Here is a 27,596-nt window from a genome sequence, read left to right as displayed (position 1 = left end):
AGTGCTCCACCTGTGTAATTAAATCTTATTAGTCTTCTTTGCATAAAAATTACGTCTCAAATATAAAAATCTAATCCCTGGGAGGATGATTCATCCAACAAAAAGGACCAATCTGGCTTGCATATGTAGGGGATTCGGGTACCAACCTGTTAAATGCTGAGCATCAACCCCCCATGGTTAATTCCCATCTCATTCATAGCCTATCTGCCATGGACTCTCCACACTCCGGTAGGCTTGTTAAAAGCTTTCAAACTTCATGTGAGAAGAAGCGAGAGCCGCCCGCTCACTCCCAAGATCTGCTCCATGAATTTAGTCAAATTAAACAATGAAGAGCAAGTTGCATACGCGCCCATATGTTCTTTGAACTAGGGAAAACCAAACTTTTGTCCGCACGCCATTGTCACTTGTCCATACTTTAATCATTCACGGTTTTCTACCCAATATTTTAATCATCGAAGAAACAAAAGTAGAATTTAAATTCTCTCTTTTTAAAAAAAAATACACTTGCCAAGGCAAATCACAAATGACATTTTAGAGCCAGACTTTGGCTACATCATTTTGGACAGTAGTGTCATTTTCAATTTCATGGCATACAATTGTTGATCACAAGATAACATTTAAGAATATGTAATAACAAGTTCTTTCATTATATATAGCAAAGATAATAATCTATCTATTTACAAAGACATGAAAAGTGAGTCATGAGATTCAAGTGGTGTATGGGCATTCCAGATTAGAGCCAAAAAATCTCTTGCATCTCCTGAGTCAACGGTCCATCATCTGCGAGTAGACATATGTAAGTTTTCTGTTAGTAGATTACACAATTCATCAAAATATAGTTTGAAACATAGATCTTTGTCGGCTGCTTTTGAGAATGCTTCGGGACAGTACAAGACCAAGTAGTTTATGTATTTGTCGTTTCAATCAAAGTTGATTGATTGTGTTTTGATCTTTGAACCTTAGCTAGATTTTTCTTCTTTCGTTCAACTAGTTTGAAACTCTCAAGTAAACCCATTGAATTTTATTAATTACAAAAAGAGTCAAGGGAAGAACCTCCCCTCTAGATGAGGGGAGTCCCTCTTCTCCTTGTCTGCTCACAGCAACCCAAGGAACACAACAGATATTTCTTCCTTACAACATCCACACCCTGTATACTCAGAATCTTGAAACAGAAAAATAACCCTGTTTCTCCCCTGCCCAGATACAAGCAGAGCTCCCCAAAGACCCAGTTCATAACAGACCCTTTTACAACCAGCACAACACCCCACCAGAAACAAGACACAAAAAACACATAAGAGTATAGGCCCACAGATTGTTGCATGAAGCTCTTTTCATGACTTGAAGTCGACAGCAAATAAAAGGTTAAAAATTTGATATATGTGTTTTCTTATGTTGGAACAAATATAATTGGATTGTGAGGGTTGGAATGAATCTGGAGAGCCATTTCTACTTCCCTTTTCTTGGTAAGATTTCGGGTTTATGCATGAAGCTTTGAACCCTCCTCTAGATAATGTAGTTAGCATTGAATGGTGCATTGAGAAAGGTAGATTGGCAAGTTATGATGAGATGATCAGCTTATTTGGAGTTTAACAATTCCCGGTGTTCAGCACGCAGCTGTTTTTTTTTTTTTTTTTTTTGAAGTAAAAAGTGTTATTTATCCAAAAGAAAAGGAAAAAATCCTGTTACAAAGATACAAAAATAGGAGAATAGACAGAACCATTACATAAAGAAATCAATCAATTTTTCTAAAAAGAAACAGGAGTATTTTGGCTGCAAAATCTTAGCCTGATCACTTCAGAAATTAAAACAGGCCATCATGGAGGGATCACGAACAATTAACCTCATTTTGGTTTTTTGTTGGCTGTGAAAGCGAAAACAACCCTCTGATTCTTGACTGTTTGGAATACAAGGTAAATAGATATATGCGATACTGCTATACTGGCAATGATGATTCTACAGTTCATGATGTCCTTCCTAAAACTGATGCATTGGAATTGATCGGTCACAACAACATCAAATGTCTATCAGACTTCATGAATGTTGCCAGCCTGAACCATGTTCGCAGTTGTCTGATTGAGAGATGCGATAAAATCACAAGTATTATAGACGCCGAAAGGGAAGGAGAAATAGACATTCTACCGATCTTGGAACAGTTACATTTAAGGAATTTGCTCCTTCTGAATAGTATTTTCGAAGGCCCCATTTCAGGAAAAAGCTTGTCAAAACTACATCCTATTGTAGTGAAGTATTGTCCAATGTTGACAAAGCTATTTTCCAATGGGGTGATTCAACAGCTCTCAAAACTCAAAAAATTGGTAATGGAAAGTTGCTTCTAGATAGAAAAGTTGATTGAGCTTCCAAGTCTAGAGATTTTGGAACTGGTTGACATGCCGAAATTAAGAACTATATCTGCGGATGAGTGATTGGCATGGCCCCAGTTAAAGGTGCTTAAGATATTTGGATGTCCCAAGGTGAAATCACTACCTTTCAGTAAAAACAATGCAACAGAGCTAAAATTAATAGAAGGAGAACAAATATGGTGGGAAGCATTGTAGTGGCAAGACAGTGAGGTTAGAAACCCACCTTCAATCCTTCTGCAGCCTCAGGTGAATGTTTCTTCTGGTTATTCTAGTTTGCACTGTTGTAATGATAACAATTAAGAACAACATAAGATTTTAACTGCTTTAGTTTGAGTGGATGTTGTAGCTTCGTAGTGTTAACAGCTGTTGGATTTGGAGATTCCTCAATATTTTTTTAGCCAAGGACATATTGTTGGACTTTGTGTTTGATTTTAGTTTTTAACAGGTGCTATTGATGCTTTTCCTAGTCGTACAGGTATAAGCAAGCTCGCCCCCAAACTATCAAATTGATGTAAATTCCAACCAGATATAATCCTCGACTCTCTCCAAATCAAAATTTTGTCCTCTTTGATTTTGACATAATTTGAGGCAAAAAGCAAAAGGAAATGAAATGGCAAAATTCCATAAAACATGAAACTACAGAAATTGATTCCTAAAAAGAAAGTATTTTTGCTACTAAATATACAAAGATTGAATTGAATATTTCATTCAACTATTTTACTGTAACATTCAACTAAATATACTAAACATATAACTATGATATTAAGTTACTTGCGTGTTAAGTTATGAAAGATTATTTCTATTATTATCTTTTTTTAATTATCTTTTACTTTACTTGTATTATAAATAAATTTAAATTAAATTACTTTCTTATTTAATTTATTTAAAAAATATAATAATCTTACATAAAAAAAGTAAAAAGCTCTCTTCCTTACGAATAGTTATATAAAATCCTATTAAGTTAATTATTAGACACATCTAAGTTGAGAATTAATAAAAAAAAAATTTTAAATAAACAGAAGTGTTTATTTTCTTTTTCAGAAAATAAATGAGATTTTAACTATTATTTACCTTAGTGGGATTGATGTCTTCACAACGTCTTAGTGCATTGAGAAAGGTAGATTGGCAAGTTATGGTGAGATGATCAGCTTATTTGGAGTTTAACAATTGCTGGTGTTGAGCTTGCACTTGATTTTTTTTTTTCTAAGTAAAAGTTTTATTTATCCAAAAGAAAAGGAAACAACATCTTGTTACAAAGATAAAAAAAAATAAGAGAATAGACAGACCCATTATCTGCAGAACTTTCTTCAAACAGTTGGTATCCATTATTTTAACTGGACTAGCAATTAAACAAATACGAAAAAATAAGAAAAGAACAAATTACAGAATCTGACTTGTATATTTTTTCCCTCCAAACAGTTTAAATATAAGCAGACATCTGATTTGGTTACAATTACAAAAAAATCTGATTTTTTTTTAATTTGAATGCCAGTTGCAGCGTCGAAGTTATAATGGCTGAATTGCTAAATGATTTGGTAAAAGATGGGGTAAAAGGAGTTTTGGACTACGCTGTGGGGAAGCGTAGTTCATGGAATAGCATAATGATAATATCAGCATGTTGAAAACTGCTGCAGCAAAGCTCAAGGCAAAAAGGAACGACAATGAGAGGACAGTGGAACAATACGGAACAAAAACAACTTCCATAAGCTACAACACGTGGCCTACTGAAGTTGTGAAGACTCTAAAAGAAAGTGGAAAATTTACAAGCTGAGTATGAAACGGAAGGGTCCTCACTTTCTATGTGGCTGTCAGATTATAGTGACATGATCTGCTATGTGTGTTTCCATAACTGCTTGAGTGATTGGGCATGCTTTTGACTGTGTTTACTGCTATGTTGCTGGTGCAGATCACTTTTTGCATAATAAGGCCAATAGCTTTTTGGGTTGTTTTGCTTGAGTATGGATTTGCAAGAGGGAGAAACATCCAAAATGGCCATGTTTCTCACTCTTGCTCTCCCTTCGCCCTTTTTGGCTGTTAAGGGTGGCTGTAACTTCTTTGAGTCTTGCTTATATCAAATTTTGTAGTTGTATAGCATTTTGTTTTCAGCTGGCTTTTTTGTATGCCAAGCTTCAGGAAGGGCACCTGGACCAAGTCTCTCCTAGTCCTTTCCATTTTGTGTACATCGGGGATTTCACCCTGATTTAATGGAAATACTTTTAATCTTAAAAAAAAAAAATTATAGTGACAAGGTCATTACTATGTGCAAGAAAGTTGAGAAACTTGTGAAAGAGGGAGCATTTAAAAGAGGATTTTTGGTAGAGAAGCCTCCAGAAAAAACTGTGAAGTTGAATGCACCAGACCTTGAAGGATTTGCCACCCTTCAAAGATCATTACAAGAAATACTAGAGTTGCTAAGAAGCGATAAACTAAAAGGAATCGAAATTTTTGGCACAGAGGGAGTTGGGAAAACAACAATACTGAAGAACTTGAATAACCATGAAGAAGTTGCCAAAATGTTTGATGTAGTCATTTGGATAAATGTTTCAAGGGAGAGGAATGATGAGAAACTGCAACTGAACATTGCACAGCGACTTAAACTGAAGGCGGAACGTGCTACGTGCTCTGGTGAACTTGCGAGGATCATATCAGAATATATGAAGCATAAGAAGTATTTGCTGCTTCTGAATGAGGTCATGGACTCCATTGATTTGCAGCAGATTGGAATCTCAGATATGGTAATGGTAGCAAAGTGGTATTGACTACTGAATTTCGTCATGTTTGTTCGCCAATGACAGATAGAATGGTCAAAATGGATAAATTATCTTCAGATGAGGCATGGAGAATGTTTCAACAGATAGCAGTTGAGAAAATCGATCTCCCTGATGTTGAACCAGTTGCTCGGCTGGTAGTTGATGAGTGTGATCGACTCCCACTTGTGATCAGAACAGTGGCAAGTTCCTTCAAATTAAAGGACAGTGATTCTGAATGGAGAAATGGATTGAGCGAACTTGAAAAATGGCCAAAAATTGAGATCCCAGGTTTAACAAAAATGTATGCAGCACTCAAGTTTTGTTATGACGAGCTGAAGGATGAGAAGAAAAAGAAATGCTTTCTGTATGGTGCATTATATCCAGCTGATAGCAAGATATATACAGATTATTTACTGGAGTGTTGGGCGGCTGAAGGACTTCTTGGCAATATTGATGACGGGAGGAGTCTTCGGGATGCAAGAGATAAAGGATATGACATATTGGGACATCTAACCAATGTGGCAATGTGTCATTGCGAGAGAAAGGTGAAAGAATGATTTATGTTCAAGTGAACAATAGTGTCAGACAATTTGCCTTTTACATTTCCTCACAAGACCCTGATTGCAAATTTTTTGCTCCAAAAGGTGAAGCTTAACCTTATACCCACAGGCTGAAAGATTGGCAACAGGCAAAAAAGATCTCTATGATTGAAGGAAAACTGCATGACTTGCCAGAAAGTCCAAACTGCAACAAACTTTTGTCTCTATTACTACAAAAAAACCCCGATTTGGTCACAATTCCACCATCATTTTTTAAGAACATGCAGAAGCTCCTTGTTTTGGACTTGTACCAAACAGGAATTGCATCACTACCGTCGTCTGTATCAAAGTTGATTAGACTTAAGGCACTTTTCTTAAATGATTGCCCCAACGTAACAAAGTTGCCTCCCCAAGTTGCAGAACTTCGTTTTCTTGAGGTGCTTGACATTAGAGGCTGCAAGATAATATTCATACCTCCTGTTATTGGAAAATTAGTTTACCTGAGGTGCTTGCGGATGTCATACCATAAATGCAGCAATACAGAAGACTATCCTGATATGGAAATTGATTACAAGGTGATTTCAAGACTTCTAAGATTGGAGGAACTGATGATTGATGTGACCTCCTATGGCCATTGGTGCATTGATGTTGCAAAAAGAGTCGTTCAGGAGGTGGCTTTCTTGAAGAATTTAACTACTGTTAGAGTAAGCTTTCCACGACCAGAGATCCTCAAAATGTTAATTAAAAACAGGCCATCATGGAGGGATCGCGAACAATTAACCTCATTTTGGTTTTTTGTTGGCTGTGAAAGAAACAACAACCCTCTGATTCTTGATTGTTTGGAATACAAGGTAAATAGATATATGAGATACTGCTATCCTGGCAATGATGATTCTACAGTTCGTGATGTCCTTCCTAAAACTGATGCATTGGAATTGATCGGTCACAACAACATCAAATGTCTATCAGACTTCATGAATGCTGCCAGCCAGAACCATGTTCGGGGTTGTCTGATTGAGCGATGCAATAAAATCACAAGCATTATAGATGCCGAAAAGGAAGGAGAAATGGACATTCTAACGATCTTGGAACAGTTACATTTAAGGAATTTGCTCCTTCTGAAGAGTATTTTCTAAGGCCCCACTTCAGGAAAAAGCTTGTCAAAACTACATACTATTGTAGTAAAGAGTTGTCCAATGTTGACAAAGATATTTTCCAACGGGGAGATTCAACAGCTCTCAAAACTCAAAAAATTGGTGATGGAAAGCTGCTTCGAGATAGAAAAGTTGACTGAGCTTCCAAATCTAGAGACTTTGGAACTGGTTGACATGCCGAAATTAAGAATTATATCTGCGGATGAGTCATCGGCGTGGCCCCATTTAAAGGTGCTTAAGATATTTGGATGTCCCGAGGTGAAATCACTACCTTTCCGTGAACACAATGCAACAGAGCTAAAATTAATAGAAGGAGAACGAATACGGTGGGAAGCACTACAGTGGAGAGACAGTGAGGTTAGAGACCACCTTCAATCCTTCTGTTGCCTCAGGTGAATGTTTCTTTGGTTATTCAAGTTTGCATTGCTGTAATGAGAATAATTAAGAACAACAAAAGATTTGCACTGCTTTGGTTTGAATGATGTTGTAGATTCCTCATACTAGTTACCTTTTACTATAGCACAAAGAAAAACTTTGGACATAAGCCTAAAATTTGCACTGCCTTAACTCTAGGTCCCAAACAAATTTTTATTTGCTGCTTTAACTCTAGGTTGCTTCGAGGATACGTCAATATGCTTGAAATTTTATAAAGCAATTGGTTCAAAATCCTCACAGAGTTTCAGTTTTTTTCATTCAAAGAACAGAGATTGCAAGAGGACAAAAAAGGATGCAAAAGCTCTTTATCACAATTTCAACATAATCAGAATAAAACTTGACAGGGATTATAGCAAACAACTAATTCTTGAAATACCCGCCAATGTTCTGGCATTGAACCCTTAACGTGATGATATACATGTTAGAAATGTATCTCTCAGAAATCCAATAAAAGGTTTAATATCAGGAAAAAACAAAAGGTGCATACACTATCGGCAAGCTACGCCTGCAGCTGCCTACTCAGACAAAATAAACTATCATCCATGTTGGTGTGAGGTTTTGACCTTCAATTTATTCAAAATCCGAGCCACCAATGTAAACTGTCATGGTTCCACATTTAGCTCTTGGACTCCTGGAAATACAGTTTTGTCCAAGACTAATCACTTAAATCATGAGAAGTATAGTCTGAAGAACATAGAGAAATCTGACAAAAAACAAAAGAACAGAAGTGCCCAGTGGTTCTTATTACTGTTTTTGTTGATTCTTTTTTTTCTTTTTTTTTGGGGGGGGGGGGGGGGGGGGGGGTGGTGGTGGGTTGTGGGGAGGTGTGGGGTTAGGGGAGTCAGATATTAGCCTTTCGTGAATTGCTCATCCTCCATTATTAAGCCCATTATCTGCTTATTTACTTGTACTACTTGGATGACAAATAAAAGGACACCTTCTTAATTTAAAAGAAATTACCTGGCTGTTGCCCAGCGCCCTCACATCTCTCTCCTTGTTTAAGTTGAAGCTTGGTGCATAATTCCCTCCTCGGCCAATTGTGCCTTCACATCTCTCTCCTTAATAAGTGGGGAAAAGATACTATGCAGATAATCCAGCCGGTTCCCCCACTCTGAGTTCTTCCACTCCAATGCTTCCCACCAGCGACTTTCTCCTTTGATCATCTTCAAATTTTCACTTGAAATTTCCATCGCAGAAAGACTCTTAAGCTTCGGGCAATTGTAAAAGCCTACTTTTTCCAGCTCTGGAGCAATGCACAAGCCACTAGAAATGCTAACAAGATTTGGCACGTAAAGCAGTGATATTCTTTTCAAGCTTGGAAGAAAGCAATTTGGTTGTGGTGCTGAGTTGCTGGATGCATGACCTATTAGGCTCACAAGACTGGTCAGTTGAGGGCAGTGTTCAACAATGAGCTCTTCTAAATTGGCAAGATTAGCAACCAAATCTGGCGAGAAAATGATACTCAATTTGGGGCATTTATGAAGTGCAAGGAACTTCAGGCTAGCTAGGCAGTGCTTATGAACAGGCCCCCTCCAAATGCTCACTAAATTCTTCAGGTAATATATAGTCAAGTCTTGTAGGTTTCCAAGTGCATCAGTCTGCTCTTCAGGAAACTCTGCACAATCAATGATGGTTTGGACTTCATTACATTCAGTCAATAAGCAAAATTTTAGCTGCCTGGTATTTTCAATTCCAAAATCCGACAAACTCCTAGCTGTAGCATGACCTTCCAGGAAAAATGCTGTGCTGTGGTTGACTGCCATTCTCATTTCAGCTGGGATATCCTTGCCTTTGACAAACTTCAAGCATTTGTCGCCCTTATTGAAGTAAGCTTCTACTTCTTCTGGTACTCGAGATATGACCTGCTGTTTGTGATAACCAACAGTAAATCTGACACGTGGCAAGGGGTAATGGAGCAATGATGTGCTACCTGTTCTTCGTTTCCACAATATTTCGATGTTTGGCAGGTACAAATTAAGCTGTAATAAAGTTTTCAGGTCGCAAGCTTCCTCAATAATTGCTTTCACAGTAGCATTCCAGCGTTCATCATCTGGATCAACATCAATGCTTAATTCAGTTAATTCAGAGAGACCTGATATTGTTCCAGGGGGAATTATTGTATCTTGCCGCAACCTTGTTTTGCTACAGTTCATATATCCATAGAATGAGACCCTCAAAATTTTTAATTTGGAAAGATGTCCAATCTCTGCTGGGAGATCTATAATCTGAGTTTCGTCAAGGTCGAGCTTCTCAAGATTCTTCAGTTCTCCAACATGCCTAGGGAGTCGTATTAAGAGTTCACAGCCTTTCAAAAGGAGTTCTCGAAGGTTAACCAAACTCGAAATTGACTCTGGCAAAGATTTTATACTGGTATGTGATAAGTCTAGGATTTGAAGCAAAGGCATGTGCTTGAAGAAACAAGATGGGATAGCCATGAGATCCAAGTTATTCTGAAGGTACAATGCAATTAGTGAGGGTGACTTTGGAGATTCTGGTAGGTCAGATAATTTATTATCCATCAAATGGATCACTTTGGCATCCCATTCCTCTTCTTCTGGTGGTTTAATCAATCTCGCCCCGCCTAGCATAAGATATAATGGATGCATTTGAAGAATTAGTGGGTTTACTAATACATCATAGATCTCTCTTCGCAGTTGGACGTGATTTAATTCCACAATATTAAGCAGGAATGTATCAACAAGATTTTGGATAATGTTGGTACCTTCATCATAGGTATCTACCAGACAATCTTGGATCCAATGTTGTATTAGTGAGACTCTGTCAATTTTCTCTCCCTTGGGATACCAAGTACAAAGCTTAATGCAATGTCTTGTTTTATTGTTAATACGCTCCCAAATGAACGCTAATGCATTAATCAGGACATTGTCTATATCTTCTATCTGAGATGGAGGTAGCATCGTCAATCTTTTAAAAGCAAGTTCCCACAAGTTGACATTATCAACAACTTTCTTCAAGGACCTGGCCATTAGAATGACGGCGAGGAGATTGCCACGGCATTCTTTCACCAAACTTGCTGCTATCTGTTGGATACTAGGAGAAAGCAAACCTTCACCCACAATCCTACAAAACAATTTCCATGACAACAAATGATCCTCCATTCTTATCTCCATGTCTGCTGCCATTTCAGAAGTAAAGATTATGAACCTTGAATCACTATGTTTATGGTCAACCAACTTGTTAAGGTTTATCGAAAATGGGAGTGTAGAGTGATCCAGGTTCATGTTCTTGTCATAATCATCCTCTGTAAGCAATAAAATTCCTGGGGAGCACAAGTTGTCAAAATATTTATGTGTAAGGTGAACAGGATCAACGCATCCACCTAGCCAAATACCCTTCCGCAGGTGAAAGACACCATGAACATTTGCCCCACTTTGATCTTCTGACACAGTGAATACAATGATATATCCAAAATCGGAACCTATATCTTGGTGCTGCTTTATTGCTTCTAGCACCCTTTTCTTATCTCTTCCACTGATTGTAATACACCAGATATATTCTTTGTTTATACATTTTACGATCTGACAAACAGCTAAATAAATTGCCAAGTCAAATATTTCTTCTGGTGCATTCAGTGTTCCTTTGGCTGACAACTCAGTATCTTCTACCAGAGTTTTACATTTTGCAGGCATTGGCTGCAATTGTTTTTCAGCTTCTATTGCTGCCCCTTCACTGTTACTTGGTGAACCTCTAGATTTTGATGTCTTTCCGCTAATTATATTGTGTTTCACTTCCAACAGGGGTTTTAAATCAGCTTCTGTAGGCCTATATAGGTCCTCAACCAAGTCTACCGGTAAAACTCCCTCAATATCATTCATCAAGGGAACATCCAGCAACTTCTGCACACGTCCAGAAAGTTTGTGTAGCATAGTGATTCCTGGCAAATGTTTCGCTACCTCTACACCAAATAAAATCTTTTCTGTTGATTTCACATGTCTCATGATTGCCACTACATCACTAATCCATTTATCTGTTTCAGATTTGTCAATCATAATCATAGGATAAGATGAAAGTAAGAGTAGCACATCCTTCTTCCTGTTCAGCACTTTCCAATTCTTCCTCACTTCATTTTCATGAAAGTTTACCCACATTGGATATGACTCAAATGATTTCTCAGGAAACACATTCAGGTTGAGCCCTAAATTTGGAACCTCACTTGTCAGCTCGGTTGACGAAATGCAAGTTTGATTGTCAGGACTGTGTACACTTGACTGAAGATTAGATTGTGAATCCTTTTTGTCATCTCCATAGGCGCCAAGTACAGTATCCAAAGGCTGCAAACATACATGAAAAATACTTATATCACTAGAATATCAGTATCTAAATTAATTTAATCTATCTAAGAAAGACCTTAATCTAAATGGAACATGATAAAAAGTAGGTTTTGTACAGCTAGTGTGCAAGTGTGTCCTCCATAGTAAGTAACCCAGGCAATCGTTGGATCTTTATCCTCTCTTTGGACTTGCTTTATAGCCTTACAGCCTTGGCTGTGTCGATGTTCACACCTGTAGTACTTTCTGTAAGACAGAGAAGAAAGGTTATTTCATGTTTAAAGCTCAGTGAATTTTGAAATTTGTTTCATCAAAAATAGGATATATGAAATACATCTACATGGCATGTCTTTGGGACACTAGCTCTCAAGGAAATGGGAGTTATTATCAAATATACACAATTGTCTAGAACAGTTATTCTACATTAAATCCAGAAAAAAATATTAAATCATGCCATTGGTTAGGCACCAAGGTGCTGCACTAGCATGCAGTCAAGAATGCTCATACTGATAAAACATCTTTTGCTTGGAACAGATAATAATGGAACTGCAGAGGAATAAAAGTCCAGTTTAAGCTGTCCACATAGAGTTGGTTTTTGGCCTACATTGATTTTATGTGATAATGTTTCAGCAATTTTTTTTTTTTTTTTACTGAAGGTCTCAAGTGTTACTCTAAAGCAATGCATTCTGAAGGGAAATACGAAAATGGCTATATGAAACACATAATAAGGAAGGAAGAAAATCTTCTCCATATACCAAAAAAGAAAAGTGTGAACTTTAACTCTCAAAAGAATAAACTGATTAACCTATAACCCTAAATAACACACTTAATGGCTTTATGAAGAAAAAAAAACAGAAAAAATAACAACTAAACGGAGCGGTCTGAGCCTTAATTAAAGCATCAATTGCATCTTGCTTTTAATAATATGCGCTAAAAGAGGAAAGTGTCTCTACCTTGGAAATCTTGCATTAAGAATAACTTTCTGTCCATATTTCCTCCAATTGTAACCATCAGGAGGAAGTTCCCCTAGGACCGTACCAGAGTGAACCAATACTGTCCTCCTCTCCCTATCCTTCCTGCAACATGAAATTGTTTTGTTCAAACCAATTTAAGATAAAAGGTTAATTGAGGCCTTCTCTTTGCAATGTAATTTTTTTTTTTTTGATTAGTTGGCAATGTATTATTATAAATTGCTCATATGCCCTTATATATACCTTTTGCTGGAGCCCTCATTGACTTTGAGCTCCTGCTCCTTGAAATTATAGTCAGAGTCCTCACTTGGGAGGCTTTCGCCAAGAGAATGCGAGGATTTGGGCTTTTTAAACTCAACTTCTGTGGGTTGCGACTTACCTGCAGAACTATAGTTAAAGCACAAAATTGGTTTAGTTGTCCCTTTTATATCATCATAAATTGCCCATATGCCTGTTATACACACCTTTTCTTGGAAGCATCGCTGACTGTGAGCTTTTGCTTCTCCAAGTTATAGTCAGACAAGGACTTAAACATTGCGATTGCAAGTCCTGCAGGCTTTGTCTCATCTTTCACACTGCAACTATTTAATTGACCACAAATTATCGGTTCAGATTTCCTTTTAATTATCATCACAAATTACCCATAAATATATACAGCACACCTTTTGTTGAAGGTTTCATTGACTTTGAGCTCTTGCTCCTCCTTGAAATCATAGTCAGAGTCCTTACTTGGGAGGCTTTCGCCAAGATAATGCGAGGATTTGGGCTTTTTAAACTCAACTTCTGTGGGTTGTAACTCACCTGCAGCACTATAGTTAAGCACAAAATTGGTTTAGTTTTCCCTTTTATATCATCATAACTTGCCCATATTGCCTGTTATACACACCTTTTCTTGGAAGCATCGCTGACTGTGAGCTTTTGCTTCTCCAAGTTATAGTCAGACAAGGACTTAAACATTACGTTTGCGAGTCCTGCAGGCTTTGTCTCATCTTTCACACTGCAACTATTTGATTGGCCATAAATTATCGGTTCAGATTTCCTTTTAATTATCATCACAAATTACCCATAAATATATATACAGTATACCTTTTGTTGAAGGTTTCATTGACTTTGAGCTCTTGCTCCTCTTTGAAATCATAGTCAGAGTCCTTACTTGGGAGGCTTTCGCCAAGATAATGCGAGGATTTGGGCTTTTTAAACTCAACTTCTGTGGGTAGTAACTCACCTGCAGAACTATAGTTAAAGCACAAAATTGGTTTAGTTGTCCCTTTTATATCATCATAAATTGCCCATATGCCTGTTATACACACCTTTTCTTGGAAGCATCACTTACTGTGAGCTTTTGCTCCTCCAAGTTATAGCCAGACAAGGACTTACACATTATGTTTGCAAGTCCCGCAGGCTTTGACTCATCTTTCAAACTGCAACTATTTGATTGACCATATATGATGTCTGCCGACATCATTCTCGCCTCCGACGCCCGCGATAAGAACGTCCCCCCTGCTACGGCGGGCGAAAAGAATGTTCCCGCCGCCACCGCTGGCAACGTCTCCGACGCAGGAGAAAGTATCCCTGGCGGTGCTCGAATCAAACCCTCTTCCATCCCACCTTCACCCGCGACCCCCACGTCCCCTATTTTCTCTATCGAGCTAGGACTCGCCCTTTCCGTCGCTGCCAACCTGGCCGCCGGCGATAAGAACGTCCCCCCTGCTACGGCGGGAGAAAAGAATGTTCCCGTCGCCACCGCTGGCAACGTCTCCGGCGGCGGAGAAAGTATCCCTGGCGGTGCTCGAATCAAACCCTCTTTCATCCCACCTTCACCCGCGACCCCCACGTCCCCTATTTTCTCTCTCCAGCTAGGATTCCCCTTTGTCGTCCCTGCCAACCTCGCCGCCGGCGATAAGAACGTCCCCCCTGCTACGACGGGGGAAAAGAATCCCACCGCCACCTCTGGCAACGTCTCCGGCGGCGGAGAAAGTATCCCTGGCAGTGCTCGAATCAAACCCTCTTCCATCGCACCTTCACCCGCGACCCCCACGTCCCCTATTTTCTCTCTCGAGCTAGAACTCGCCTTTTCCGTCGCTGCCAACCTCGCCGCCCGGTAGACGTCGCCGTCTCCGGAGAAGGTACCGGATGAAAGTCCGGTGTAGCGTTGCACGATAGACATGAAATCGGATTCTTCAGCGTGGATGACTTTTGGTGAGACGGCGTAGATGATTACTGGCTCGGGACGGCGTTGGTCTGCTGCTGCTGCTGCGGGACCAGCGGCGTGGGATGGTGGGTGAGGTGGTTTTTTGATTTTATGGAAGTCTTTGCTGACCTTTAGAGGGGGGGGGCGTGGACCTTGGATTTGTAGCTGACGCTTTGACGGTGGCTCCCCGGCGTGAAATTGAGAGTCCATGATCGACGATGCTGCTGATGAAGAAAGGTCCTTTCGGGGATAGAGAAGGGAAAGAGAGGAGCAGAAATTTTTGGGTAGATGATGACATGAACCGCCTTGAACACTTTCGGGCAAATTATTTGACTTTGAAAAACAGAAAGAAAAGCTAAGTCAATGCAAATATTATTGCCTATTTTTGCAAAATCAGTTCCAATATTTCTCCAATAATTATTTATTATAACAATCGTTTCTAATATTATTTTATATATCTTATTTCCGGCGGCAGCTTTTTTGTATATTTATTTATTTATCATAAACAGTTGTTGGCTTTAATTCGGCTGCCTCACTGCACTCAAGCATAAATTGGTTTAGTTTTCCCTTTTATAGATCATCTTAAGTACTCCTGCCAAGTACTCTTTTCATGAAAATTAAAATTAAAGTTTTGATTTTGAAATATTTTATATTAAAATTTTTAAAAATTATAAAGTAAATATTTAATATTTTTAATAGAAAAAATAAATTAGAAATATGAAATATATTATATGACATTTAAAAAATTAGATAAAAAAAGAAATAGAGAAAGTACTTTTTTATTGATATCGTAGTTTACTTTGAACTCCTGCTCCTTGAATCCATAGTCAGAGTCCGTATCGCTTTCATAAAAAGGAGAGGAAACATACCCGTCAAAGGCTTCCAAATTTCCCGTACTTGAGGAGTCCATACTTGAGAAGCTTCCACTAAAAGGAGGCGGGAATTTAGACATTCCAGTTGCAAGTCCTTTAGGCTGTGACTCAGTTACTTCACTGCAATTAAGCATAAATTGGTTTAGGTTTCCATCTTATGTCATCATAAATTTCCCATATGTCTACATGTACCTTTTCATGAAGAAATCTTAAACTTTGAATTCTTGCTCCATGATATCATGGTCAGAGTCCTTACTCTGGTGACTTCCATCACGAGCAAGCGAGCCGTGAGCTATGGGCTGCAGCTTGGCTGTCATAGAGGAGGTGCTGCAGTTAAGCCTTGAAAGTGCCTTTTGCAAAGGAAGATACGATCTTTTGGACTAACTCAGGATTTTCTTAGGAAGATGACTGTTTGAGATTTGCTTGGAGCTGCTTTGCTAGCTTCCTTCCTTGTCTTAGTTCATTTCTAACATTCTTACGTTCCCAGCTCTCCATGTCTCTATTGGAAAAAAAAAAAAAAAAGAAAGAAAGAATTAGATGTACTACCATAAAATCTCGACAATAGGAGATAAGGTTTCGTCCAGCAAGTGTGATTGAATACAAGCCAAAAAGTAGCAGGACATTGGCATCTAAGAATAGAAAATTAGTGAATTCGAAGCTGAAAGCATGTAGTAATTTGCACCAGGAATCGAGAATAAGTTGTCAAATTAAAAAAAAAAAGTCCGTAAGGGTTGGAAAATGAAAGAATTAGCAGGAAAAGTTTGTCGTATCCAATTTATAGTTGAGCGCTCAGAGTTAACAATTTCCAGGCTCAGTTAAACTTGAAATTGTACTCTTACTGTGTCCAGCTATACCTTGATACGAGTTTGGCAGATGGTTTTTACTTCCCTAATGCCGGTTAACAATTCACTAGTAATCAATGAATGGAGGACGAGAGCTTCCAAATGTAGTAAAACTTGGGAAATCAAGTGCTCCACCTGTGTAATTAAATCTTATTAGTCTTCTTTGCATAAAAATTACGTCTCAAATATAAAAATCTAATCCCTGGGAGGATGATTCATCCAACAAAAAGGACCAATCTGGCTTGCATATGTAGGGGATTCGGGTACCAACCTGTTAAATGCTGAGCATCAACCCCCCATGATTAATTCCCATCTCATCAATAGCCTATCTGCCATGGACTCTTCCACACTCCGGTAGCGTTGTTGAAAGCTTTCAAACTTCATGTGAGAAGAAGCGAGAGCCGCCCGCTCACTCCCAAGATCTGCTCCATGAATTTAGTCAAATGAAACAATGAAGAGCAAGTTGAAGAAACGCCCATATGTTCTTTGAACTAGCGAAAACCAAACTTTGGTCGGCACGCCCTTGTCCCTTGTCACAATATTTTAATCTCTTACTTAAAAAGCAAAATTTACTTCACTGAACCCTAAATTTTCCTCTGTCTCTTCATGGAGGCGGATCCGGCAGGGGAGCCTCCTTCACTGGCTGGTTTTCGTGAATCCTTACCAAACGAGAAAGCACGATATAAACGAGTTCGGTCAAGCATCGAAGAAACCGTTGATAGATCTGGGCAGAATACTGAAACTGGGCACATTTCACACTCAGAACTAGAAGAGAATGCGAACTTCTCCTATCGCAATATGCTTGTTAGAGATAGCCATGTTACCGGACTAGAGAATGATAATACTGAGGAGGATGGAGAGTTTATTTATGAAACTGATTCTAATGATGAAACCATAGACCAGGCACCAGAGGGACCCTCTATTCGATTGACTAAGGAGGAAAAGAAATGCATCCGTCAGCCTTGGAAGCATACCCTGATTGTGAAGCTGCTAGGTCATGACATCAGTTGTACTTATCTATGCAACAGAATCAGGCAATTATGGTCATTACAAGGAGAGTTTCAATCGTTAAACTTGGACAGTGGGTATTACTGCGTTCGGTTCAACAACAAATCGGATTATTTTTATGTTCTCACTGATGGGCCATGGATCATTGCAGGACATTATCTCACCATTAGACGTTGGTCTCCAGGATTTAGATCAGAAGAAGGAACTGTGGACTCCGTTGCAGCATGGATCAGATTGCCAGGAATGCCACTAGAGTTCTATGATCAAGTTGTACTAACGAGGATTGGAAATGCAGTAGGCTGAATGGTGGAAACTGATCGCACCACAGTTGATATTTCCGGAGGAAAATTTGCACGGCTGTGTGTCGAGGTGGATCTTCCAAAACCTTTGGTGCCAAAAGTGTTTTTCGGTAGACGTTGGCAGAAAGTTGAGTATGAAGGTATTCGGATGGTGTGCTTTCAATGTGGGAGGTTTGGGCATAACACAGAAGTTTGCACTGCCAAGAATCTGAACTAAGCAACTGAAAATAAAGATAAAGATTTGAATATGGAAGAGCAGAACAACAATTGGAATAAGGAGTATGAAAACCAAAAATTTGGGCCATGGATGATAGCCAGAAAGAATTATAGAAAGCCACCAAGCTCAAGAGTCAAAATAGTAGACAAAGAAGCAACAACACAAAAGACAACTAACACTGGTTCTCGGTTTACAGTTCTTGAAGAAGATCTCTCTGATGTTGATAATGAAGTAGTGGTCCCGGAATCACTGGAACAGAACACAATTGGAAACAATGTGGCAAATACAAAGCAGCAGATGGTGGGGGGTAAAAATAAAGAGGAGTTAAAAAAGAGTCTACAAAGTGTGGTATAGATGTCAAATCGAAACCTAGCCTCATCTAGCACCAAAGGCAAAGGAAAGGTGGCAAGTGCAGTCCGTGTAGTCTATTCGGACCTGCTAAGTAAACAAAATGATGGAACAGGCATAGATCAAGCTGTTAAGAAGAGCAATTTGGCAATGAAGACTCATACTATAGGGCTGGAAGACAAATCTGATATGAACAACCAACCACCTCAAGATAATTTGGTCAATGGTAATACAGTTTGCAATCAAGAGGGGTCAAAGGATCAAGTGGGAGTAGGTGTGAATGGCGTAGCAAGAGAGAAAGAAACCAATAGCATGGAAGATTCTTTTGAAATGGACATTGTTCCTGCTAATGCCGACAGTGATCAAGGAGCAGAGGTGATGGAAGTTATGAAGATATAAATCTGCAAGTTTGATATTTATATCCAACTTGTTAGTTTAATTTATGTTGAAAATATTGAGTCGGAATGTGAGAGGAGTTTCCTCTCGTAGAAGCATTAGGAATATTAGAAGCTTAATCCGTTTCCATAGTTTAAACATTGTAGTTATTTTGGAACCCAGAATTGCAGGGGAAAAGGCCAACTTAATCTATAGAAGAATTGGACTTTCGAAGTATTTTCTAGTTGAGGCGGAAGGATTTTCAGAAGGCATATGGGTGCTATAGGAATCAACAGCTGTGGAAATAGATATTCTGGCATATTCATCTCAGTTAGTTCATATGACAGTTAGGTCAGATAATGATGAATGGCTTTTGATAGCAGTTTATGGTAGTCCGAAGGCAGAAGAACGCAAATGGCTGTGGCATTCTTTGAAACTGTCTAGTGAGATACATGATCTAGCCTGGATGGTTATAGGTGATTTTAACCAAGTTCTTTCGCCAGATGAGAAGACTGGCAAGAATGGCGTCAATGTGGCTCACTATAAACAGATGATTGATTGCTTATGTTCTTGTAATCTATCAGATCTTGGAGCTTTTGGTGCAAAATACACATGGAGTAGGAAATATGATGGCTTCAATTTCACCAGAGAGAGATTAGACAGAGCAGTGGCAAATGACAGATAGAGTACAATGTTTCCTGAAGCCAAAATCTTTAATCTTCCTAGAACTCATTCAAACCATCATCCAGTACTGGTAAATTGTCTAAAAGCATGCCGAAATATCCATTTAGCTAAAACATTCCGCTTCGAAAATGCATGGATGGCCCATCCTGACTTCCAGCAATTTCTCCAAGCACACTAGGATTGTGATGGAGTTATAAATTCCACAAAGTTAAGAAAATTGGTAGAAGCATTGAATAAATGGAAGTTCGAGACTTTTGGGGATTTAGCTAAGAAAAAGAAGCGTCTTCTAGCCAGACTAAAAGGAATCCACATACGTTTAGCTCAAGGCCCTAATAACTATCTACAGCATCTAGAAGTGGCGTTAGTAGAGGAGTTTAATCTCATTCTGTATCAAGAGGAAGTCATGTGGCAGTAGAAAGCTAAGCTTGATTAGCTAAAGTATGGAGATTGCAACTCAAAATATTACCATGCAATTGTAGAAGGGAGGCAACGCAAGAAGCAGATTAATACTCTTAAGAGGGATGATAACTCATGGTGTTTGGACAAGAGAGAGCTAACGAAGATGGTGGTGGAATTTTACTCAAACTTCTATTCAGATGATGGTATACGAGTCCCTTTAAACTCTTCTTTGGTTAGGAAGCTTAGTGATGATAAAGTTGAACAGATGGCCAGACCCATTACATTTGAGGAAGTTAAAAAGAGCTTTGTTCGACATGCAACCTAATAAAAGCCCAGGTTTTGATGGATTTCCACCTACTTTCTTTCAGAAGAATTGGGAGACTGTTGGTCATGATTTGGTTAAATTTGTACAACGTGCTTATGAAAATGGTAATTTCCCTGCTGAACTCAATCACACATTGATTACTCTCATACCAAAAATAGAGAAACCAGAGAAGATATCTCAATTTCGTCCTATTAGTCTGTGCACAATTCCAATGAAATTAATTAGCAATGTTCTAGTTAATAGATTGAGCCTGCTATTAAATGACTTAGTGGGAAAAACACAATGCAGTTTTATTCCAGAGAGACAAGCGACGGACAATATTATTATGGTTCAAGAAGCTGTTCATACGATGCGAAGATTAAAAAGGAAGAAGGGTGCATTGGCAATCAAGATAGATCTAGAGAAAGCTTATGACAGACTCAAATGGGATTTCATTCAAGAAGTTCTGGAGGAAATTGGTATGCCTTTATCTTGGATCAACATTATTCTGTTCATTGTGAGATCACCAACTTTTGCGATTATTTGGAATAGGATACCAATTGAAACTTTTACTCCCACCAGAGGAATAAGACAAGGCGATCCTCTCTCACCATATCTTTTTGTCTTGTGCTTGGAAAAACTCTCACAGTTGATAAATGAATAAGTCAATCTTGGAAGATGGAAACCATTAGCAGTGACAACCTGGGGTCCTTATTTAACACATGTTTGTTTTGCGGATGACTTGATGCTATTCAAAAAAGCCTCAGTGAAGCAAGTTCAAATTATAATGAGAGTTCTTGATAAATTTTGCTTAGCTTCAGTTCAGAAAGTAAGCCTTGAGAAATCTAGAATGCTAGTGTCTTCCAATGTTCCCCTATCAAGAGCAAGAGCTTTGAGTAATGCTGCGAAAATTCCATTGACCAAGGATTTTGGAAAATACCTAGGCTCCCCAGTCATACATGGTAGAGTTTCGAAAACTACCTACACCGACGTCATCATTAAAGTCAAGGCAAGGCTAGAACACTGGAGCAACAAACAATTATCAATGGCAGGCTGAGTAGCATTGGTACAGTCTGTAACAAGCTCAATAGTTGCATACTTGATGCAGACTTCGTTTCTACCAGAAAATGTGATTCAAGAGCTTGAAAGGATGAATAGAAACTTTGTATGGGGACATTTTGGTGGTAATAAAAAGAATCATGGTGTAAGCTGGGAGAAACTTTGTTCATCTAAAGAGGAAGAAGGATTGCAACTTAGAAACTTAAGATTTTTAAATTTAGCACTACTGGGGAAACTTGGCTGAAGGTTGTTAATGGATACAAACCATCTATGGGTAGATATCTTACAAAAGAAATATCTGCGAGATGATAATCTCATGACAGTGACTGTTAAGTCATCGGACTCTCATGTATGGAGAAGTATTTTGAAAGCAAGAAATGCTTTAGTGAAAGGCTTGGGGAAGGTTGTCACTAATAGCATTGCAACGAGATTCTGGGTTGATTCTTAGCTCTACTGTGGACCTTTGATTGATTATGCTAATAGGGACATATCAAATATAGAAGCCAGCTTACTAGTTGTAAGCTTTTGTGATGAAAATGGACAATGGGATTTAGAATACCTGAATCAAGCTTTACCTATGCACATTGTTCTACGTATTGCAGCGGTTCTCATTGATCCCAATAGCGAAAAAGATGATGCCACAGTTTGGATACTTACTAGCAACGGGGAGTTCACGGCTAACTCAGCCTACAAATGCCAACAAGTAAGTGCTAGTGCCAACTCTAGTTTCTGAAAAATTATTTAGAAGTTGCCTTGTGCTAGGAAAGTCTGTTTATTCATTTGGAAGGTCTTACGCAATTCCTTGCCAACGGGATATTGGCTCTCAAGAAGAAATATAAGCAATATGGATTTGTGTCCTAGATGTGAGAGTCATGAGGAAACCATATTACATGCGGTTAGAGATTGTAGATGCGTAAGGAGCTTGTGGAGTCGCATAAAGCCTTCATTTATCCAATCAAAATTTTATCAGATGGATTTAAACCAGCGGGTGACTTCCAATGTACTTAATACAGCAGAGATTGAAGATATACCATGGACCGTTATTTTCATTCATGGAATTTGGCTTTTGTGGTACTGACAGAATTTACAAGTGTCCAATGCATCTTTTGTTTGGCCTAACAATGACTGGCAACAAATCTAGACAAGAGCTAAAGAAGACTGGGATATCTTAAGGAAACAAGGAGGATGAACCAGGCAGGAAGTGATGATACATTGGACAAAACCATTGCACTCTTTTGTCAAACTTAATGTAGATGGTAGTGCTCCAGGACAACCAGGTCTCACAACAGCAGGTGGTATTGTCAAAGATGAAAATGGTTTCTGGTTAGTTTGGTTCATATGCAAAATAGGAATTACTTACTCTCTAGCAGCAGAACTATGGGCTTTATATCAAGGATTAGAAATATGTTGGAAACGAGGTTACAGAAAGATATTGGTAGAAACTGACTCTTTGCTGGTGCTCCAAAAAATAACAAAAAAAATTTCTAACTTGGACCTTTATGCTAATTTACTGCAAATGATCAAAGATCTGTTACAGAGAAGTTGAGACTGCTGTGTAACTCACGTACATCCTAAAGTCAATCAATGTGTAGATTGGATGGCAACACATCATAATAATCTTTCATTAGGCTTACATGTTTTTGATAGACCACCATCTAATATTTTTATTATTTTATTTTGAGATATATTTGATATTATTTGGTCAAAGGTGATGTAATTTTGGTTTAAGTTAATATATTTCTTTCATATAAAAAAATTATTGAAGAAAGAAAAGTAGAATTTAAATTCTTTATTTTTAAAAAAAAAAAATACACCTACCAAGGCAAACCACAATTGACATTTTAGCGCCAGACATTGACTTTGACTACAGTAGTTTGGACAGGACAATGGTGTCATGGCATACAATTATTGATCAGGAGATAACATCTAAGAATAATAGACTATGGCCCGGGCCTCTTTCAACCTCCTTTTCACATGCTTTTTTCTTTCTCTTTCTACCTCTCTTTTTTTTTTATCTTCCACGTGGCTAGAGGAAGCTCATTTGAAACTTCTTGTATGTTACAGATGTAATAACTAGTTCTTGCATTATATCTAGCAAAGACAATAATCTATCTATTTACAAAGACATATGAAAAGTGAGTCATGAGATTCAAGTGGTGTATGGGCATTCCAGATCAGAGCCAAAAAATCTCTTGCATCTCCTGAGTCAACGGTCCATCATCTGCCAGTAGACATATGTAAGTTTTCTGTTAGTAGATTACACAATTCATCAAAATATGGTTTGAAACATAAATCTTTGTCGGGTGCTTTTGAGAATGCTTCGGGACAGTACAAGACCAAGTAGTTTATGTGCTTGTCGTTTCAATCAAAGTTGGTTGATTGATTGATTGATTGTGTTTTGATCTTTGAACCTTAGCTAGATTTTTCTTGTTTCTTTGAACTAGTTTGAAACTCTCAAGTAAACCCGTTGAATTTTATTAATTGCAACAAGAGTCAAGGGAAGAACCTCCCCTCTAGATGAGGGGAGTCCCTCTTCTCCTTGTCTGCTCACAGCAACCCAAGAAACACAACAGATAATTCTTCCTTACAACATCCACACCCTGTAGACTCAGAATCTTGAAACAGGAAAATAACCCTGTTTCTCCCCTGCCCAGATACAAGCAGAGCTCCCCAAAGACCCAGTTCATAACAGACTCTTTTACAACCAGCACAACACCACACCAGAAACAAGACACAAAAAAAACATAAAGAGTATAAGCCCACAGATTGTTGCATGAAACTCTTTTCATGACTTGAAGTCGAGAGCAAATAAAAGGTAAGAAATTTGATATATGTTTTTTTTCTTATGTTGGAACAAATATAATTGGATTGTGACTGTTGGAATGAATCTGGAGAGCCATTTCTACTTCTGTTTTCTGGGTAAGATTTCAGGTTTATGCATGAAGCTTTGAACCCTCCTCTAGATAATGTAGTTAGGATTGAATGGTGCATTGAAAAAGGTAGATTGGCAAGTTATGATGAGATGATCAGCTTATTTGGGGTTTAACAATTGCCGGTGCTCAGCATGCATCTGTTTTTTTTTTTTTTTTGAAGTAAAAAGTTTTATTTATCCAAAAGAAAAGGAAAAAAATCCTGCTACTAAAATACAAAAATAGGAGAATAGACAGAACCATTACACAAAGAAATCAATCAATTTTCCTAAAAAGAAACAGAAATATTTTGGCTGCAAAATCTTAGCCTGATCACTTCAGAAATTTGTGATACTTTCATGCTTTCTTCCATTCTTTCCTTCCAATAAATATGAGCAGGCATCTGATTTTGTCACAATGCTATGTTGCAGCATAGAAGTTACAATGGCTGAATTGGCAAAGGAATTGCTACAAGAAATTGCAAAAGATGGGGCAAAAGGAGCTTTCGACTACCTTATGGGGAAGCATAGTTCATGGAACAACATGGATAATAATTTCGACATGATGATAACTGCTGCAGAAAAGCTCCAGGCAAAAAGGGATGATCATGAGGGGACGGTGGAACAAAATAGAACAAAAACAACCACCAGATGCTACAAAAAGTGGCTTAGCAGCGTTGCAAAGACTCTTCAACAAGTGGAAACATTAAGAGCTGAATATGATAGTGTGCGAGCCTCAGATTGGAGGCACGGCTCAAATTATAGTAGCAAGGCCATTACCATGTGCAAGAAAGTTGAGAGACTTGTGGAAGAGGGAGATTTTCAAGGAGGATTTTTGGTAGATAAGCCTCCAGAAGCCATCTTAAAGTTGAACGCACCAGACCTTGAAGGATTTCCTACCCTCCAAAGATCATTACAAGAAATACTGGAGTTGCTAAGAAGTGATAAACTAAAAGGAATCGGCATTTTTGGCACAGTGGGAGTTGGGAAAACAACAATAATGAAGAACTTGAATAACCACGAAGAAGTTGCCAAAATGTTTGATATAGTCATTTGGGTAAATGTTTCAAGCGAGAGGAATGATGAGAAACTGCAACTGAACATTGCACAGCGACTTAAACTCAAGACGGAAGTTGCTATGTGCCCTGGTGAACTTGCAAATATCATATCAGAAGAGATGAAGGATAAGAAGTATTTGCTGCTCCTAGATGAAGTCATGGACTCCATTGATTTGCAGCAGATTGGAATCCCAGATAATGGAAATGGTAGCAAAGTGGTATTGACTACTGAATTCCGTCATGTTTGTTCGTCAATGACAGAAAGAATGGTCAAAGTGGATCGATTATCTTCAGATGAGGCATGGAGGATGTTTCAACAGATAGCAGCTGAGAAAATAGATCTCCCTGATGTTGAACCAGTTGCTCGGCTGGTAGCAGATGAGTGTGATCGACTCCCACTTGTGATCAGAACAGTGGCAAGTTCCTTTAAATTAAAGGACAGTGATTCTGAATGGAGGAATGGATTGAGAGAACTTGAAAAATGGCCAGAAATTGAGATCCCAGGCTTAACAAACATGCATGCATTCCTTAAGTTCTGTTATCATGAGCTGAAGGATGAGAAGAAAAAGAAATGCTTTCTGTATGGTGCATTATATCCAGCTGATAGCAAGATATATGTTGATCATTTAGTGGAGTGTTGGGCTGCTGAAGGACTACTTGGCACTATTGATGACAGGTGGAAATTTCGAGTTGCACGGGATAAAGGACGTGACATATTGGGGCATCTAGTCAATGTGTCATTGCTAGAGAAAGGTGAGAAAATGATCTATGTTCAAGTGAACAACAGTGTCCGACAAGTTGCCTTATACATTTCCTCACAAGAGCCTGATTGCAAATTCATTGCTTTAAAAGGTGAACATTCATCTTATCCTCAAAATATTACAGATTGGCAAGAGGCAAGAAGGATCTCTATGATTGAAGGAAAACTGCATGAGTTGCCAGAAAGTCCAAATTGCAACAAGCTTTTGTCGCTATTGCTTCAAAGAAATCCCAATTTGGCTACCATCCCACCATCATTTTTTCAGAACATGCAGAAACTTCTAGTTTTGGACTTGTACAGAACAGGAATAGCATCACTGCCATTATCTGTATCAACATTGACTAGACTTAAGGCTCTTTTCTTAAATGACTGCCCCAGCATAACAAAGTTGCCTCCCCAAGTTGCAGAACTTCGTTTTCTTGAGGTGCTTGACATTCGAGGCTGCAAGATAATATTCATACCTCTTCTTATTGGCAAATTAGTTTACCTGAGGTGCTTGCGCATGTCATACCATAAATGCAGCAATACAGAAGACTATCGTGATAAGGAAATTGATTACAAAGTGATTTCAAGTCTTTCAAGATTGGAGGAACTGATGATTGATGTGACCCCCTATGGCCATTGGTGCATTGATGTTGCAAAAAGAGTCATTCAGGAGGTGGCTTTCTTGAAGAATTTAACTACTCTCAGAATAAGCTTTCCGCGACCAGAGATCCTCAAAATGTTTATTGAAAACAGGCCATCATGGAGGGATCACGAACAATTAACCTCATTTTGGTTTTTTGTTGGCTGTGAAAGCGAAAACAACCCTCTGATTCTTGACTGTTTGGAATACAAGGTAAATAGATATATGCGATACTGCTATACTGGCAATGATGATTCTACAGTTCGTGATGTCCTTCCTAAAACTGATGCATTGGAATTGATCGGTCACAACAACATCAAATGTCTATCAGACTTCATGAATGTTGCCAGCCTGAACCATGTTCGCAGTTGTCTGATTGAGCGATGCGATAAAATCACAAGTACTATAGATGCCGAAAGGGAAGGAGAAATGGACATTCTACCGATCTTGGAACAGTTACATTTAAGGAATTTGCTCCTTCTGAAGAGCATTTTCGAAGGCCCCATTTCAGGAAAAAGCTTGTCAAAACTACATACTATTGTAGTGAAGTGTTGTCCAATGTTGACAAAGCTATTTTCCAATGGGGTGATTCAACAGCTCTCAAAACTCAAAAAATTGGTAATGGAAAGTTGCTTCAAGATAGAAAAGTTGATTGAGCTTCCAAGTCTAGAGATTTTGGAACTGGTTGACATGCCGAAATTAAGAACTATATCTGGGGATGAGTCATTGGCATGGCCCCAGTTAAAGGTGCTTAAGATATTTGGATGTCCCAAGGTGAAATCACTACCTTTCAGTAAAAACAATGCAACAGAGCTAAAATTAATAGAAGGAGAACAACTATGGTGGGAAGCATTGCAGTGGCAAGACAGTGAGGTTAGAGACCACCTTCAATCCTTCTGCAGCCTCAGGTGAATGTTTTCTTCTGGTTATTCTAGGTTGCACTGCTGTAATGATAACAATTAAGAACAACATAAGATTTTAACTGCTTTAGTTTGAGTGGATGTTGTAGCTTCGTAGTGTTAACAGCTGTTGGATTTGGAGATTCCTCATAATTTTTTAGCCAAGGACATATTGTTGGACTTTGTGTTTGATTTTAGTTTTTAACAGGTGCTATTGATGCTTTTCCTAGTTGTACAGGTATAAGCAAGC

At 38.5% G+C, this 27,596-nt stretch overlaps 2 protein-coding genes and 1 pseudogene across 11 annotated transcripts; 2 read left to right on the top strand and 1 right to left on the bottom strand.

Annotated features, from left to right (window-relative positions):
• Positions 1-696: 696 nt before the first annotated feature.
• On the top strand, positions 697-27,526 carry LOC18607095 (putative disease resistance protein At1g61300). 7 transcript variants are annotated; one of them, XM_088804121.1, is made up of 3 exons: positions 23,181-23,333; positions 24,437-25,815; positions 25,948-27,526. In XM_088804121.1, the coding sequence occupies exons 2-3, from the start codon at positions 24,450-24,452 to the stop codon at positions 27,357-27,359; spliced, it is 2,778 nt and encodes a 925-aa protein (XP_088660247.1). In that variant the 5' UTR covers positions 23,181-23,333; positions 24,437-24,449; the 3' UTR covers positions 27,360-27,526. The 7 variants fall into 7 exon arrangements, with proteins under 7 accessions (XP_088660246.1, XP_017970781.1, XP_088660247.1 ...); XM_088804120.1 differs by lacking the exon at positions 23,181-23,333 and adding an exon at positions 697-796 and having other exon boundaries at positions 24,442-27,526; XM_018115292.2 differs by lacking the exon at positions 23,181-23,333 and adding an exon at positions 697-796 and having other exon boundaries at positions 24,437-27,526.
• On the top strand, positions 3,910-7,374 carry LOC18607097 (disease resistance protein At4g27190-like; annotated as a pseudogene).
• LOC148763888 (uncharacterized) lies at positions 7,586-15,023 on the bottom strand. 4 transcript variants are annotated; one of them, XM_088804109.1, is made up of 11 exons: positions 13,809-15,023; positions 13,585-13,731; positions 13,385-13,501; positions 13,161-13,307; positions 12,963-13,079; positions 12,742-12,885; positions 12,481-12,603; positions 11,647-11,773; positions 9,961-11,530; positions 8,199-9,819; positions 7,586-7,869 (listed from the first exon to the last, which is right to left on the bottom strand). In XM_088804109.1, exons 1-10 carry the CDS (start codon positions 14,897-14,899, stop codon positions 8,237-8,239), a joined length of 5,166 nt encoding a protein of 1,721 aa, XP_088660235.1. In that variant the 5' UTR covers positions 14,900-15,023; the 3' UTR covers positions 7,586-7,869; positions 8,199-8,236. The 4 variants fall into 4 exon arrangements, with proteins under 4 accessions (XP_088660235.1, XP_088660232.1, XP_088660234.1 ...); XM_088804106.1 differs by having other exon boundaries at positions 8,199-11,530; XM_088804108.1 differs by having other exon boundaries at positions 8,199-11,530; positions 12,963-13,073.
• Positions 27,527-27,596: the final 70 nt, after the last annotated feature.

The sequence above is a fragment of the Theobroma cacao genome, chromosome 2, assembly GCF_053813885.1.
Source record: "Theobroma cacao isolate CCN51 chromosome 2, ASM5381388v1, whole genome shotgun sequence".
Lineage (NCBI taxonomy): Eukaryota > Viridiplantae > Streptophyta > Magnoliopsida > Malvales > Malvaceae > Theobroma > Theobroma cacao.
This window is presented reverse-complemented; position numbering and strand designations above follow the sequence as displayed.

What these genes read in the sequence shown, in the direction of transcription:
- LOC18607095 (XM_088804120.1), top strand. Translation starts at nt 24,450, where the DNA reads ATGGCTGAATTGGCAAAGGAATTGCTACAAGAAATTGCAAAAGATGGG.
- LOC148763888 (XM_088804106.1), bottom strand. Translation starts at nt 14,899, where the DNA reads ATGGACTCTCAATTTCACGCCGGGGAGCCACCGTCAAAGCGTCAGCTA. An exon ending in CTTAATGCAAGATTTCCAAG is followed by an intron (nt 11,774 to 12,480) that starts GTAGAGACACTT and finishes TCTGTCTTACAG; the next exon opens with AAAGTACTACAGGTGTGAAC. An exon ending in GACACACTTGCACACTAGCT is followed by an intron (nt 11,531 to 11,646) that starts GTACAAAACCTA and finishes GTATGTTTGCAG; the next exon opens with CCTTTGGATACTGTACTTGG.